This window comes from Zonotrichia leucophrys, chromosome Z (assembly GCF_028769735.1).
Source record: "Zonotrichia leucophrys gambelii isolate GWCS_2022_RI chromosome Z, RI_Zleu_2.0, whole genome shotgun sequence".
NCBI classification, from domain to species: domain Eukaryota; kingdom Metazoa; phylum Chordata; class Aves; order Passeriformes; family Passerellidae; genus Zonotrichia; species Zonotrichia leucophrys.
Window position 1 is genome coordinate 11,440,024 of NC_088200.1, and position 16,758 is coordinate 11,456,781.

General features: G+C 41.8%; 2 protein-coding genes across 5 annotated transcripts in view; one reads left to right on the plus strand and one right to left on the minus strand.

The window, feature by feature from the left end:
• The first annotated feature begins 12 nt into the window (after positions 1 to 12).
• Positions 13 to 13,406, plus strand: SKP2 (S-phase kinase associated protein 2). 3 transcript variants are annotated; one of them, XM_064735537.1, is made up of 10 exons: positions 13 to 104; positions 885 to 1,141; positions 2,633 to 2,744; positions 3,022 to 3,165; positions 3,637 to 3,771; positions 5,020 to 5,118; positions 6,573 to 6,700; positions 8,310 to 8,361; positions 8,996 to 9,103; positions 11,454 to 13,405. In XM_064735537.1, exons 1-10 carry the CDS (start codon positions 97 to 99, stop codon positions 11,665 to 11,667), a joined length of 1,257 nt encoding a protein of 418 aa, XP_064591607.1. In that variant the 5' UTR covers positions 13 to 96; the 3' UTR covers positions 11,668 to 13,405. The 3 variants fall into 3 exon arrangements, with proteins under 3 accessions (XP_064591607.1, XP_064591608.1, XP_064591606.1); XM_064735538.1 differs by lacking the exon at positions 13 to 104 and adding an exon at positions 339 to 364 and having other exon boundaries at positions 11,454 to 13,404; XM_064735536.1 differs by lacking the exon at positions 13 to 104 and having other exon boundaries at positions 805 to 1,141; positions 11,454 to 13,406.
• Positions 13,407 to 13,895: 489 nt separating this feature from the next.
• Positions 13,896 to 16,758, minus strand: part of NADK2 (NAD kinase 2, mitochondrial) — a 31,953-nt gene continuing 29,090 nt past the window's right edge. For both annotated transcript variants that reach the window (XM_064735534.1, XM_064735535.1), the window contains exon 12: positions 13,896 to 16,656. In XM_064735534.1, the coding sequence (XP_064591604.1) occupies positions 16,518 to 16,656 (139 nt within the window). In that variant the 3' untranslated portion in view covers positions 13,896 to 16,517. The remainder of the gene's footprint in view (positions 16,657 to 16,758) is intronic.

Consider the following 16,758-nt stretch of genomic DNA (forward strand, 5'->3'; position numbering starts at 1 on the left):
CGCCGCCCCTCCCACTGCAGCTTCCGGCCGGCGCCGGGATGGCGCGGTGCTGAAAGGCGCGGGGCGCGCGGTGGCGCGCGTGGGCCTCCCAGCGCCATGTACAGGTACGGGAGCGCCGGGACGCGGGAACACCGGGGCACGGGGACCTGGGAATGCGCCGGGACACGGGCATACGAGTACCGCTGTTGAGCTGCGCGGGAGCCGCGTGGCGCCGAGGCTGCGTGTGAGCCTTCGCAGATCCCCTCGGGCGGCCCGGCTGCGCGGGGATGGCTGAGGCGCTGCGCGGGGGAGCCTCGGGAGCGGCCATGGAACCCGGGGGAGCGGGAGGGAGCTCCTGGCCGTGGGAGCGGTGCCGGGATCGGAGGTGTGTGTGCGGCCCCGCGGGTGCTCCCGGGGGGAGCGGGGGTTCTGCCGTTGAGACTGGCGGGGATGCTGGATCCGCGGGGTCTTCGGGCCGCCTCTCTCCCGGCCCCGGGGAGAGCTTCCGCCGCTTGCCCGGGCATCCCGTCCCGCTGCCCGCGCTGCCGCCCCGCCGTGCGCGGGTCCTGCCCGGTGCGGTCGCGGCCGTGTCCGGGTTCGGTGGTGTTGGGAGGCTGCCGTCTCCCGCCGCCTCCATTGGCCCCGCTCCTCGGCCCCTCGCCCGCCCCATCCGGGAGCGGGGCGCGCTCGATCCCTGGCGGGCTCTTCCCCAAAGCCTGCCAGAGCGAGCACACGCCTGCGCTGTGGCCGCTGCTTGTGCTTCCAGCGCCCGCAGGTCCCGCACTTAGTCGCCCTGTGTATGGATGTGGAGTGCGAGTGACTGAAATGCTTCAGGGATCCCCATCCTGTGTTTGGTGTCAGTCTGGCATTACCCTCAGAGCCTCTGGGTTTTGCTGTGTCTGCAGAAAGCACCTCCAGGAGATCCCATCCTCTAGCACTAATGTTTCCACCAGCTTGGAATGGGACCCCGGCAAGACCTCGGAGCTTCTCTCGGGTATGGGAGTGTCGGCCCTTAAGAAAGACAAGCTGGGCAATGAAAACACACCCCAGGACCTGCTGGTGTCGTCACCCTGTCTGCCTCCAAAAAGGCAGAAGGTGAAGGACAACGAAAAGGACTTTGTTATCGTGCGCCGGCCATGGCTGCTCCGAGAGGCAGAGTCAGGTACTGTCCCCCTGTCCCAGGTTCTGCTTGCCCTTTGGTAGAGATGGAGAGTGGGCATCACAAGTCCACCCTGCTTTAGTGTTTAGTTCTTTTGCTCTTACCCAGCAGAATGGCACTTTTAGATCTAGTGGCTTTCAGGCTTGGGGTGATAAATCCTCTGTTATGTGTGCCTTTAAGCCGAGGTGGTGTGTCTGGCTCCGGAATTGTAATCTGTTAAAACCATGGTTCTCTGCTGCCTGACCCCATGAGCACCTGTATGTGTGTGTGTTCTTGCGTGTCCCTGTGCTTGTTTGCTCTTGTCTGTGGGACATAGGTGGCACTTTGAACCAGCAGGGCTGTGTTGTGAATCAGTGTTTTAAGGTCACTCAAAGAATCAGCAGCAAAAGTAGGTTTAGTGAAAAGGTTTGTTGGCAGCATTCACTCTAGTTACCAGATGGTTAAAGCGCACAGAGAAAAAATAAGCTAAAATCAATCAGTTTAAAACCAAAGTCAATCCAAAATTTACCGGTTTGGAGGCAGGAGGAGAAGGGTAGGTAAAGAGTAGTGCAGGCTGAGGTGTGCCAGCAGTGTTCCAGCTCCTGATGGAAGCAAGCAACGTGAGGGACTGTGCCAGAGAGCTACAGGGAAAGCACATCAGAGACTGGAAGCCTGCAGGGCTGGAAAGGGAGAGAGCAGGGCTCTTGGACTCTTGAAAGGGATGTCATAGGCTACTGGGTTCCTTTCCCTGGTGTCAAAATGTGGTTTTAGTCTGGATGAGTATGGGATGCAGAATAAATAAGCAGCTCTCTCCAGACATTATGCTGTCATACAGAAGGTGGAAGTGCCTTCAGACACTCCTGTTTTATATAAGATGCAGTGCTGGGTCAAAGGCAGCTGTTACTGAGCTCCACCATCCAGAAATCTCCCATGTGAATCATGATGCCTTCTGGGGCTCTGAGAGAAACTGCGATTTGTACCACATTGTTTCACATAATTCTTGGAGTGGTGATAGCATGTGTGTTTTAGGAAGCAGTTTGTAGTACCTGATTTTTTTCTGTGTATCACACAGAAGCATAGCTTACCTTGAGCTCCCTTCTGGGACCCTTGTGTGCATAGGAAGAGTGGGCATTTTGGCTGAGGGGGGAAAAAACCCAGAGAATCATACAAGCATTAGATTACAAAGGCAGTAACTAAGATGCTCATGTCCCCCAAGTATGTGAGTAGTGTCCTTACTGTGTATACAGTGTATAATGGCCTTACTGTGTATACAGTGACTGTTACAGGAACATTTGCATTTACCACTTGTGCCTAGGCAAAGATGGTAAAAATGTCATCCTACAGAGATGAGCTGCAGGGGAGATGAATAGTGGGGCTGATGCCTGATGTAGGCTGATGTGTAGCCTACAGAGAAACCATAGAGGGGCTTTTAACAACCAGACCCAGCAAGGCATCTGACCAGCAGGCAAAAATGAACCAGCTTTAACTAGAATGTGCTTTGCTCTTTCCCTAAAGGTATTTCTTTGGATGCACTGCCAGATGAATTGCTTCTGGCAATCTTTGCCTATTTGCCCCTAAAGGATTTACTGAAAGTTTCTATGATTTGCAAGAGATGGCATCGACTTTCGTAAGTGCTATTTCTCTTCATTCAGTACTAAGGAAAATCTTGTTTCCATAGACCATTAAATGGTCTGGTTCTCATTTATACATATATAGTTCAATTTAGACCATATGTGGGTATGTATAACCAAAAGATGCCTCACATGTTTTAACATTATTGTAGTCTGTTAAATAGCTTTCCCTTCTCTGCCTGTTTTTGACACCAGAAACTTTCTGTGGTTCTACCCACAGCTTTGACCTGTTACCCATTTGAACTCACTAACAAGTAATATTCATTCCCCCAGATTTGATGAATCTCTCTGGCAGACTCTTGATTTGACTGGTGGGAATCTGCTGCCAGGAGTGCTTGGACAGTTGTTGCCTGCAGGTGTTACTGTGTTCCGCTGCCCGAGGTCTTGCGTTGGGGATCCGTTGTTTAAAACAAGCAAGTAAGGCTTTTTGTGCATCTTCTGAATCCTGAAACTGTCTCAGATATTCAGTCTGTGTGGTTTTGGTTTTAAGGTAATAGCTACGAGCAGCAGTGTTTGTGCTGTGTGTGGAGTGTGGACGAGCTGATCAGTGGTTAGGCATGTGTTGAAAAAGGAGGATCTGCACTCACTTGTCAGTTATTTAAAACCAAGTTGATGTGATTTTTTTTTTCAATATCAAGCACCACCCTTGCAGTTTCTATCTTGTAGAGGCCTGAATTATCATCATCTGCAGCATTTTTATGTGGTACACTCAAAAAATCATTAAACTCTAGCAGGATAAACTTTCAGATGTTATGAGGAATCAGTAGAAAAATTTCCTGCAAATTGTGCATGCTTTTAGTGTATGGGGTATATTTGTGATGTGGGGAATTTATGGAGCATGTTACAATGCACTTTTAGTAACCTTTCTCCTTCTCTTTTTTTTGTTAGTCTTCTTAAAATTCAACACCTGGATTTGTCGAACTGCACAGTGTCTGCTGCAGATCTCCACAGTATTCTCTGTCTGTGTGAAAAGCTGCAGAACCTCAGCTTGGAGGGTCTAGTGCTTTCTGACAGCATCATCAAGTGAGTGACATGTTTGGGAATATTCAGTACAGCCTTCTGTTCGGTGCCATTATTTTGTGCACGCTAATGAAAGAATGCAGTGGAAAGTTGTTCACTGTGGGTGCATTTTGAAATGACTAGTTTAAGGTGGCCGTTTCGTTTTGGTTTTTTTTCCTCCCAATTCCCCAGAGTAGCAGGAGGTTGGAGAAACTGCTCACCTCTCTGTGGTTTATGGATCCATATTCCCACAGCTGAGCTGTACAGCAGAGCTACTTTTATTTTTCTGTTTTTTTGCTCCCAAGAGAACTTTGTGTTTGGTGTGTAGGTTCTTTTCTATTCCAAGGGCTCTCAGTAGCTCTCCCACCAGGTACCCATTGTGCTTCTGCACTGTTGCTCACTTTTTTATTGAACTTATGAAGTCCTTGAAGATTACAGATTCAGTCAAGCAGATGAATGAATTTTGGTTAGCTGCAAAGACACTAATGGGTGTGTAGTCAACCTCCTGTTCCATCACACCACAGGATTGTGGAGGTGCCACCTATGGACAGATGTCAGAGGTGCCACCTAGGTCAGATGGCAGAGACCCTGGCTTTCTGATACTTTCCTCACTCCACAGAGGGGAGTAAATAAACCAGAATAAAAATAAACCGGTATAGTTTGGCTTTTTATACTATTAGTAGTAACAGTTAAAACTACCAGAAAATTGGGTACTAATCAGGCAGTAATTATGGAATTTTATCACCTTCTGAACAAATGTGCATACTGAGTGTTCCAGGTTTTGCTAACCGCATATGTGCTCTAGTCTTGCAAAGAAATGCATTCAGGGGATGCTGTTTGGACGTGGGCTTTTTCCTGGAATAACCTCCTTCTTGCAGAGGGGGGACATCAGAAGTGGGATGGTTGCTTTGTCTTTTGTAGAGCTGTAGTAATCTCTGATAAGCAGTGATGTATGTTTATTGGCATACAACAGTAGAAGGTGAAAAGAAACCATTTCCTTGTAAACTTGGTTGTTTATAAATATGCAACTTGTCAGCAGTGTCAAATACATAGACAAGTGTCCCTTTTAATGTTGTGCTTTGATGCAGTAGTACAGAGTTTAGGCCCTTAGTGACGCAGGTTAGTCAGCTGATTAAATATGCAGTACTTCATATTTAATGAACAATTCCCTGTCCAGGAAATTAGGTCTTAAAAATAGGCACATCATAGCAAAGCAAGCAATGTTACAATATTTAAATTTTATCATATTTTTCTTTTTTCTTCTCTCTACAGGAGCATTGCTAGAAATCCCAATTTGATACGACTAAATCTCTGTGGGTGCTCAGGGTTTTCTGCAGAAGCCTTGGAGCTGATGTTGAGCAGTTGTTCTATGTAAGACAAAACCAGGTTTTGCTATTCCTGAAACAAATTATTTTTTTTTTTCCCTTGGGCATCCCAGTTATTCTTGTATTGTTTTTTTTTTTTTTAATATGCCTGGTTTTGGTCCTAAATGCCTAACAGTTGATTATTAGCTGAATAATCAGATAATTTCTTCCCATCAAGCTATTTTCTTCTTTAATAACAAAGATGTACTTTTGTAGTTTTTCATGGGTTTTCTGAATCATCTGCTTGGCTGGGTATACCCCATTTATGTTCCTTTGATATCATGTAAATTTGATTTTTTTTTTTTTGGTGAAAATAATATATGATTCTCACAAAGAGCAAGTGTGTGTTTTGGAACAGCAAAGTTCCCTCTGCAGTCAGAGTACAGGATGAATGGCAGAGAACACTGTGCCTTTCAATGGTAGAATAATCCTTCAGTAACCTTCTAGTTTATGAAGGCTGTGTTCAGATTGACAGCTCCAGTGATTAAACCATCTGCTGACAGAGCGTCACTGAACTGGGCCCCAGTGAATTCGGGATTTATATCCCAATCTTTCTGCTGACTTCCTGTGACCTGCAGGACAATGTCCATAATCATTCCTTCTGCGAAAGGATGTTTTTTAATCAAATTGCGAGTTAGTGGGCAGCCAAAGCCTTAATCTTTCTGTCGCTTGGTCTGATTACTCAGATCATGAGCTCTTTAGGGGATGGCAGTCGGTGCAGTGTGCAGTGAATACCAGATGGCAAATCTGATCCTAGGAATGCTAGTGGCAATTTAACTGTTTTTTCATTTTATGTAGAGTGCCAGCTAAATGCTCTAGTTGCGCATTCACTGTGTCTTTGTCCCTTGGTTACAGCTACAACACCTGCACACAGAACAATACTTTGTCCCAGCCCCATGGTGACAGGCTATAGGTAATCAAGCACGTAAAGAGAGTTGAGCTCACAGCATGACCAGTGTTTATATAAAACTATGAATTATTTTATGCTAATTAGGATTAATTGGTCATCTGACCAATGCTAATAATGAATGGTAGTTTTTCCTCTCAATGTGACCATCTGTTCATTTGTAACAGATTCAGGTCACAAACCCGATGAAAAGACAGTGTCTCCTTGTGGCAGTTCCTGGAGAGAGCCTTTACTGAATCATTCCAGTTGAAAGTGGCTTTGGGAAGTCACTTTAACCCCTTTCCCAGACCAGGGTCTAAAATTAGCACTGACTATGTGGATGAGGATGTTCTCTGGTTGGATCTTGAAAATCTCCAGAGACAGATTTGGCTGGGTAACCTGCTCCATTCATTAGTGCTTAATTATTGTCATACTAGAATTTCTAGGCATGAATACAGTAAGTTGGCAGTTGGTATGTTACAAGTATTTGCTTTAAAAGTATCAAGTGTAATAGAAAATAACAGAACTTGAACTGCATTTCAGCCATTCTTGTTAACAACTTTGTCTCTGTGTAGGCTGGAGGAGCTGAACCTGTCCTGGTGTGAATTCACAGCCACTCACGTCAAAGCAGCAGTCAATCATGTTACTTCAAAGATCACCCAATTAAATTTAAGTGGATACAGAGAGAATCTACAAATAGCAGGTAAACACCAATGTGACAAACCTTTATCCCACTATGGGATGAAGCAGTAGGCTTTACATTTTCTTCTGCTTGGCATTCACTCTTTGTGTGGAGGAGTCATGTACTAACAGTAACTTTTGTGCTCTGTATAGTTTGAAGTTCTTGCTCTCAGAGACTCTTACTACAGAGTTCTAGCTCCAGCATAAAGGGTGAGATGATTTTTCTTCCGAATTTAGGAACAGTCAAGTGAAAACTAATTTTTTTGTTCAGCTGAAAGCTTCTTCACTTTACTTGTGAAGTACGTCCTGGAAACAGGACTTTGTGTGCTATGAATTAGCTCCAGGAACAGTATCTGGAGGGTTTCTTAAGGCTTCTCATGTTGTGTCTGCTGGAACCGTCTTCTAAAAGAGAACAGTCATAGTACGTGCTTGAGTTTCAGACTGACATCCAGATATGAGTTAATTTGGAAGGCAATCTTAGCAATCAACATTTAACCACTTAACTTGCTACTAGCTCTAGGAAGAAAAGTTCTATTAAATTGGAGGGTGATAGAAAATGCAGGTAAGTCGAGATCTGGGGGAGGGTACATCAAAATGAAAAAGAGCATAGCTAAAGGGTGAAAGTCCTTTTCTAGTAAAGAGAATTTAAATTTTGCAGTGAGTGAATATGACAGTAGGGTGTTGGATGACATACAGGAGGTGACCTCTCATTTCTGTTTAAACATCACACAGACACCCTCATGCATTCTCTTTGTGGGAAAATAGGCAAATCTTCTTATCTCAGCCCCAAACTCATAAACAAATATGCTACATAATCTTCTCCACATCAGGAATTTGAAACTTGGTCCCTCTAATTGAGCCATTAGAGACCATGTGCTGACCTCTTCCATTTGTCAGACACTTTCTCTGAGTGTCTTTACTCTGTTTCAGTGCAATTTATCAGGCATAAGACTTAGTACATAATCAAGGTATTGTTTTGTTTAGTTTCTGCACATGAATTCTGAAATATCAAAATTCTGTTGCACATTGTTGAGCACCTTGCAATGGCTTTTAGGTAATACCTGAACTACAGCTGATCTGTGCATCTTGCAGACAATGAAAGAAAGTCAAAAATTTAGTTTAAATCAGAAAAAACATAACTTTTTGTCATGAGAACTTTTTGTGGGTAAAAATGGTCATGCCTAAAGGATTTGGTGCTCTGAAAGGATATTTGATACGTGAAAAATTTTCATTATTTTTCCACTACCTGTAAGTATTTCAGGCAGCTCACCATTACTAGGTCTCCAGTAGATTTCACAAAAATATCATTTGAATTATTGCCTTCCTGATTTGATGGTTGATGCAACTGATTTCTAGGGATAATTTGCTGAACTAAATCTAGGTTTCTGAACTTCTTTTAACCCTCTGAACTAAATCAGGGGGTTAAAAGAAGGTCCATGTAAGGTATCTTCATAGGCAAGACTGTACGCTCTAACTCTTAAGCATGTATCTTTTATTTTAAAAATTGTGCTTCAGTTGTGGGGTTCCAGTAGGAAACATATAAATGAACATGTGTGGACATCAGCGGGCTGTGTAAAGCACATCCATCTTGCTACTGCAAGAGGGACTGACTCTGTGTGATCACTTTTCAGATGTGAAAACGCTGGTGGAGAGATGTCCTTTGCTTGTCCATTTAGATCTCAGGTAAGAAAACCTGTGCAGCCAGTCCTTAAATCCTTGTGGGATTAGCACTGAGGCAGGGTTGTGTGGGTAGCACTGCACATCCAGAAAATACTATTCAAGCTAAACCTACAAAAGATGTGCTATCTGACGTGACCTAATCTGGAGCAGGTAAGATGTCTTGTTACCCCAGCATAAATGTCAGGTACCTACAGGGTTTGTTGACTAACAGGAGATGGTAATTCATAGGTAGAAAGGAAGGAAATATTTAGATGCCTACAGTTCATTAGCCTAGCATCTCTGAGAGGGTTTAAGTCATCTCTAATACTAATTTGGTACTTGGCCATATAACTGTAAAAAAAGGTATGTTTTGGTTTTTACTTAGTCACTTGCAGTATTTTGAAATCTCTGGAGAACTTGCCTATTCATGGCACAGGTTCTGCTGCAGAGTATCCGCATGAAGAGAAACTTCTTCTTCACCTGCCCCTTCGCATGCACAGCACATATATGAGAGATGGGTTGCTTCCACAGTCAGCGAAAACATACTTTGGTGGTAGAAAAAGTAGATATTCAGTGAAATCCTCTGGCTGAATTTTTAAAATAGCCAATTTACTGCTGCTGTGTACTTAAGACTTTATGTAATGTGTTCTCTGTACAGTGACAGCATGATGTTAAAGCCTGAGTGCTTCCAGTATTTTAAACAACTTGTGTTCCTACAACACCTGTGCCTTAGCCGATGTTACCAGATATCACCTGCTGCCTTAGTGTAAGTAACCTCTAATTAGCTTTGGTTTGCTGTTCATGCAGAGGGTGAATTAATTTAAATTTGCTTTATTTTGTGTTTGGAATTGCAAATACTGTTTCAAAAAAGTTAATGGTACGAGGAATCAGGAGTAAAACTATGATAAAAGAACCCAACTGTTAGAACCTGTTTCCTCTGAGAATCCAGACTGGAATGAAGCTGATAAAATCTTTCAGTGGTGTCAGTCTGTACTCATGGACCTGGCTGCTCCATGCATGTCTTGTGTCTTGTGTTAATGGCATTATACCAGTGGTACTCATTGCTGGCATGGGAGGTTGCAGTCCGGCCAGTGACCAGGACTGATGTCAGACTGAGTGTGGAGGAAGGTTTGGAATAGCTGGCAGAGTTGACAGTACTGGCTGGACTAGTAAGCTGTAAGTAAGTGTGTATTTGCTTTTGTGTGCACTTATATCAATTATTGATTGTGATTCTGTTCTGGTTTGACACTGGCACAAGGCCAAATGCCCACATGAAAATACACCTTCTCTGGTGTCTGCTGTGAGATTTTGACCAGGAATAAACAAAGCAGGCTCTCACTTGAAAAAAAAAAGGTTTATTAACTAAACTACAAAGACAATTACTAAACTACACACAAAAGGAAGAAAAGGAAAAAAAAAGAAAACACAAGGAAAATGAAAACCTCACAAAAACATTCTCCTCCTCCTCCTCCTCCCCAAATTCCCAATACAATACAATCCAAAATCAATTCTGGGTCCAGCACCACCCTTTAGAATGCTCAACTTCGGTTCCTCAAGAGGAGAGGGAGTCCTTCCATGTGTCGTGGTGGCCTTTTCCGTCCTTGTTCCGGTGCTCTCACCACCAGACCAGAATCAGGGCTGCTTCTAGGGTTGTCCTTTTAAGGAGGCTGTGTCCAGTTCCAGAGAAGCTCAGTCTCTCACCTCTGGGACATCTGTCCCCCCCATATTTTATATACCCCCTGGGGCCGAGGGGTACCCACACTGAATCTTCTTTGGCTCTTGGACATTTCTCCCCCTGGTCTCAGTCTCTGTATTCCAGGGGAACATAGTTCTGTCCATGGCTACACAAAAGAGTCCAGCATAAAATGCCACTCCCTCTTCTCCATCTTCCTAACATCTCTCAGTCTCTCTCTCTGGTCCAGATCTTCATCACTCACTCATCTCCTTCGTCCAGGAAGGGTTAGTGTTCTGTGATATTTTCATTGTCCAAAAAAGGGTTAAAAACTCCTCCAAGCGGCTGGACTCCTGGCTGCACCCCCCCCACCATCTCCTCAGCCGGGCTGCCTGCTGCCAGCACATGTTTACTGCTTTCAAGGTAACGGCACACAAACACCGGCTGCACTCTCTCTGTCTGTCTCCAAGGTGGGGGTGGGGAACAGGCTGCCCATTGCTTCCCGGCATTTCTTTATTTTCTTCCTTCCACCCTTGGGGCCAGGCCTACCTCTCCCAGGCCGGGCCGCATGGCTTTTCCCCTCCCCCAGCCCAGCCAGCAACTGGGCCGGGGGAGAGACTCAACTCCTTCACCGCCAGAAATCCCAAGAGGAACTGCCAGGGGCAGAGCCCTGCTTTTACCCTGTGTTCTCGGAGGTGGACCCAGTGCCCAGTGGTTAGGCCAGATGACAATATTCAAAACTGACCACTCATTGGCCCCATCCACACAGCATCCCAGAAATCCTGTTTCCGGGTCAAACCATGACAGATTCAAATATGGCTAAGAGTGACTTGTTCATGAGGTCCTTCTGCTTTTTATTAGTATAGAAGCTTTCAAGTCCAGTACTTTCAGGAAAGATGTCAACACAACAAGAAAAAAGGTTGAGAGGAACAGGAAAATGAGGATCTGAAGAACCTTTGCTGTGGCAGCACATGCCTCAGCCTTTTGATTTTGTCCTGTACTTGCTTGTAAGATACACAGTTCAGATGGTGACTGGGAAAATGTAAAGCAATCAAGAAGCTGGGTCTGGCTACTCACCAAAATATTGCTCCAAACTGGGGACTCATTGATGGTACTTAGGGGCTTGTATCCCCTGAGCCACATCCTGGAACTTCATCTGTGCAATTTACTTCACTTTTTCTAGATTTTTAAGTTCAAGGATATGAAAATGGAAGAATCAGTTTGTTTTCAGTTTGTGAGAGAGACTAGCAAAACAGTAATTTATTCAGCCAGTTTGCTGAAGTATCAGTGTTGAGTACTAGTTTCAATAAAAAATGTGCTTAAGTAGTTTATCCTCTTCTAAAAAATTAGTAAAAATGGCGTTATGTAGCTTGGGTACAGGCTGAAAAACCCGCAAAAATGCTTTCAGTTTCATGGTTAATTTGCTATCTCTCTCTCTTTCTAGAGAGCTTGGTGAAATCCGAACACTGAAGACTCTTCAGGTATTTGGAATAGTCACTGATAGCTCCCTGCAGCTCCTCGAGGAAGCACTACCCGACATGAAGATCAATGGTTCACACTTTACCAGCATTGCAAGGCCAACTGTTGGCAATAAAAAGAGCCATGAGATTTGGGGCATCAAATGCAGATTGACACTGAGAAATCCTAGTTTCTTGTGATCGTGTACAATGTACTTGATGCCATGGACACACTGTGCGTTGAAGCTCCTTAGGAAAAAAAAAGTGCTGGAGCACCTTTTATCATAGTACTGTTACTGTCTAACTTGGTTTTACACCCTAATGTTGTTTCATAATATTTTATATCAGTTTTTTGTACTTAAAGCCTTTAGAAATTGTGGATCTGTGAGCAATTACAGAATATTTCTTTCAGCCTTTCTTTTTTATAGGGGATCTTTGAAAAAAAATATGAAAACAAATCACCGTCAGTGATTTGATAAGTACAAATCAATTACTTACATTGGTAAGTAATGTCAGCCTTTAGCAACTGTCTGCAGCTTCTGGAACAGCTTGCAGAGGTGCTAGAAATCTTTGTAGGGTTTATTAAGGAGTTTGCAGAATTCAAAATGAATACTTCTGTGTATTAAATCTGTTCAGCTATGTTGACTGAAGAAAAGATACCGCAGGATGAATGAATCAAGCTTGAAAACAGTAAATTGGGGATATTTACACAGAAGCAGCTAAGAGCTCAATACCTTACAAGTTAAGCAGCATAAAGGAGCTATAGTGAAGTTTTTATTTAGGAGGCCACAAATGAAACTTTTGTCTTTAGTATCCTTCATTTGTTGCCAAATATAGTCTGAGTAGCCTGTTCAGAGTTAGCATCTGTAAAAATAGATGCTGGTTGTCCATTATTTCATGTTGTGGTCCTGGGTTTTCTGATTACATTTTGGTAGCTTTGTGCGCCTGATCGTTGATAAACTTTCTGTAAGACCTTTTCTAAGTGCAACTGATACATTGGTAGAAGTTTAGCAGGAGGAGGGCTCAAGGAGTTCTAGATATGACCAAAAACCAGGACCTGGGACTACAGTGTAAGAATGCAAAAAGGGAGAGATGCTTTGGTGCTATCAAGAGACATACATTTCTTTTTTATATTAGTTGGTTTGTAGTAGCACTTCGCTTCTTGTATTTGTATCACTAACCACTATTACCTAGTGTTGATTTTTATTTTAAAGTCATGGGAGAAGCTGAGTAACTGTCCAAAAAGAAAAAAAAAAACCAAATAAAAGATAGGGACAGGTAATGATTTTAAATAAACCTTTCATCTGCGTCTGTTATCAGGGTCCTTCCTCATGCATAAGCGTAGAATGTTCCAGCAAGTGTTTTAGCAAAACTTGGACCCTCTCTAGGACATAAACATGCTGCTGTTTTTCCCATGAATGCAGTAAGCAAGCAGCTGAATTTATTCATGGATGTTTTTAAGAGTAGCCAACATATTACTTTAGGTGTTTACATAGATACAGCTTCTTGAAAGAAAGCATTCAGAAATGAATACCTGGTAGTGCAGAACAGATTGCTTACTATGGAAAGATTGTATGAGTACTAGAATTCGATATTTAACTTGACCTTCTAGAATATAGTAAATAAAGCATTATCTTTTTAACCTAAGGTGGTTTTGTTTTTATTAAATTTAACAGTGTAAATATAAATAACAGGTGTTAATAATGCCCCTGTGAAGGAGTAAATGGGCAACACACCTTGTGGAAGTTGGGGGATACAGAATATTCTACTGCCTCAGTTTGCTGCCTTAGAATTATACCTTAAATTACTTCAAGAAGAAAAAGTAAATCCTTGCAGCACAGCATTACTGTAAATTCTTCGCCTTATGCACAATGTAACTCCATGAAACTTCTCTTGCATTTAATAAAGATCTAAGAAATTGCTTTGTTTTACAGAATGACTGATAGATGGGAGAGTGCTTTCTCTGGTTTCCCACCAACTTTGTGTCATGGGCCAAAAAGAAATTTCTCCAAGCAGTGGTGGTTTAAAGGACAGGGTGTTATCAAAACTGCTTTCAGGATTTATTAGACTATGCTTTAAAACCCTGTGCAGATTTGGAACAGTAGTAGGCCTTTGACTAGGTGGAAAAATTTTACATACCAGATTCAGTGTTGGAAGGGGACCAGCATCACTGTTGCATATCTATTTGATAGTTATGATGACAGCTTTAGTAGACATGAAAGCCCTTTGGACAAGGTGCTCAACTGAACCTTTCCTAAGGGAAATAATAAGTAGCTCTAAACACTACATAACAAAACCTACCTGCTACATTGATTTGTCTCTGTACTACATGTAAATGCATGAAGGCTCACAAACCATTAAAACAACCTGAAACAGTAAGTGAGAAGAAACTGAGCACATGAAACACTTTTGAACGATGAAATCAGGCACAGGATAGCTTAATTTATCAATTAAGATTTTAATTTTTATTACATAATGTATAAACACCACTTGGAGAAAAAAACAAAAGAATAACAGGTCTAGTTTAGCAGAACACAGTGTAGTCTAGCATTAAATGAAAATACCATGGACTTGACTCAGCAGGTAGAGGAGGTACAAAAAGTCACTGCCAGTCCACGCAGATTAAATCAGTGTTCAACCAAGAACTCAGTCCTGTCCTGCAATAGTGTCTACCAACTAAGTTGTCTGTACTGCAATCCTTCGTCAAAAAGAATCCTTAAAAAGGGTCCTACAGTTGTTCAAAAAAAAAAAAAAAAAAGGTAGCTGCTTACTATTAAAAATAGATTTCTGAATCACCATGTCAATTTTAAGCATTCACCAGTAAATGCTTCAACAGAACTGTAATTTAATACAGACAAAACCAGTAGAGGCCACTCATGAGCAGGTCAGGCTTCCATTTTGCTAAATTAGGAATTTGAAAATTTACTAAATTCTAATCTAGATCATACTTTGGGGCTGTAGGGCCTGAGAAGATTACCTTTTAGTTTTGATGTTGATAATAAGGAATGACAGGCATGTTTAAGAGGTATGCCTACTGATCTGACTAACCAGTCTCCATTAAAACTTCACAGCACACAAATGTGTAAATAAGCAGTTGTTGGGATTTCTGCCATAGATTTGCTGTGCACATGTTCAATACCTAAATCTAGTGTGAGAGTGGTAAGAGTCCTAGGAAGGAATAAATCAGTGTTAATGGCAGTGGTGGGCTTGAGGATTTTTTTAATCCTAACAGCATATTGACTAGTGTACATGACAGAGGCACATAATAAACAATCCCTAACTGGTTACAGATGGATTGAGAATAACTGGAACATCCTAATCTGTGTGCACATAACTTTTAGAAAGATTAGTCTTTTGTGTCTTTACTTTTAGACAAGCTATGCACATTATTTTAGACAGAGCTTTATTCTGATAGTTCCTGAATTTACCAATTTATGAAAGCTTATTTGGCTACACTGCTTTTCCCCTCTGCGTCTACAATCACAGCAACCAGAGAGTGTAAATAACTCTGCAGTGATAGCTTATTCACACATCTCCATCAATTTCACATTTTCCTAGAACTGAATGGTCTGGTCAAATCAATATCCTCTAAATTATGTTTTAAGTTCTATTCACTCTAAGTCTAGAAGGAAAAAACCCTTTGTCCATTTCCTCCACCAATAAAGAGCAGTTTACATTTTGCAAGTGGCAATAAATACACTGATTGATTGGCCACATTGGAGAACATTTCCATTACACCTGAGAACATCTGTTACAGAAGTCTCTTCATTCAAAAGTAACTTTAAGAAAACTCACTCTTGGAAACCAATCTGTAGTAGACAAAACATACTATTTTCAAGTCATGTAGCAGAAGAGCTCCTGCTGTAGGAGTATTTGTTTTCTCAAATTCTGCCTCACCTATGCAGTTATAAGCACAGATTTCAAAAGGCAGTCACAGTTCACAGTTTCTCTAAGAGATTTAAAAGGTCACTTGCTCTTCTTTAATCAGAGCTTTTTTTCCTATTATCTACTTGATTACCTAACATGAGAGAGACATGTGAAATTAATTTGTTGTCATTTACATATCACTAGAATTCAGCATAGGATTGGAAATGTAAATTTTCTGGAGAAGGTAAAAACATGCTGGGAAAACTGGAAGACATAGGTATTAGCTTGTGCTCCACTCCTAATACCCAGCATGTCTCATTCTTCTTTAAATATAAGAAATTCAAAATCTAAAATTCCAAACATTCAACTTAATAAGGCCAAATATAAGTCTTATGATAGCCGCTTACATACACTAGTGTTCTGATAATCTGCTTGCCAGTTAATCCATTCAGTGAAGAAATATATCCTACTACAACATGATTTCTATAATTTGTAAATTCTTCATGAAGGGCTCAAGAAAACCTTTGGATTTCAAGTCCCTATCTAGCCAAACAGAAAAACTAAAAGCTACCTCAGTCAAGATGCACTAAACCAGACTTATACCCTTGACTTAAGTCTACAAAGTAGAAAAAATACTGGAAGAACAAAAAAAAAATTGCCACAAGTTGTATGAAACTACAAAGTTGTACAATTTTTGAAAAGCATACAAAAGATTTGTATTTTCATTTCTTTTACCTCAACATCATGGTTTACCAAAATCTATATATCCTTGCATCAAATTGCTAGTTTGACATTCAACTTTTCTACAAAAGTGTATGAAGTATTTAGTTTTATCAGTCCCAGACTGTTACTATAAAACTGTACATCTGAATATTTAATGCTACTGACTTAATACTTGAACCCATTTACCTGTGTTTACAAAGCTTTCATGTTTGCCATACAAGTTAAATGTCAATTTTCACTGAAGTTAGAGGTAACACTTCAGACATTTACACTAGATGCAAAAAAAGCTTAAATATCAGGCTAATGATTCCCCAACCCAAAGGAATGAAAAGCATTTCAAGCTTCCTCCAAATGCTCTTGCATTCGAAAAGGCCAACTTCCAATATAATGCAGCATTGTGATATCCCCATGGTTTCCCTCTATGGATCCATAAATGTTTCAGCAAAAGACATCAGGGTCCTTCATTCTTCCAGCAGAACAGTGCACAGTGAATCCTCTGTGTCAATCAATATTGAAGCTATTGCCCCATCATTGAACTCAAAAGATGTTCCTCCATCTACAACCATACAAGCATCCCAACAACGGGAACGGACACAGACTCTGCAAAAACCCAACAAGTAAGTTATCACAAAACAGCTAAAATAATTAAGTATTTCACACAAGCAGTTAACAATAAAACTGGGACATTCTTTTGCTTGAGTC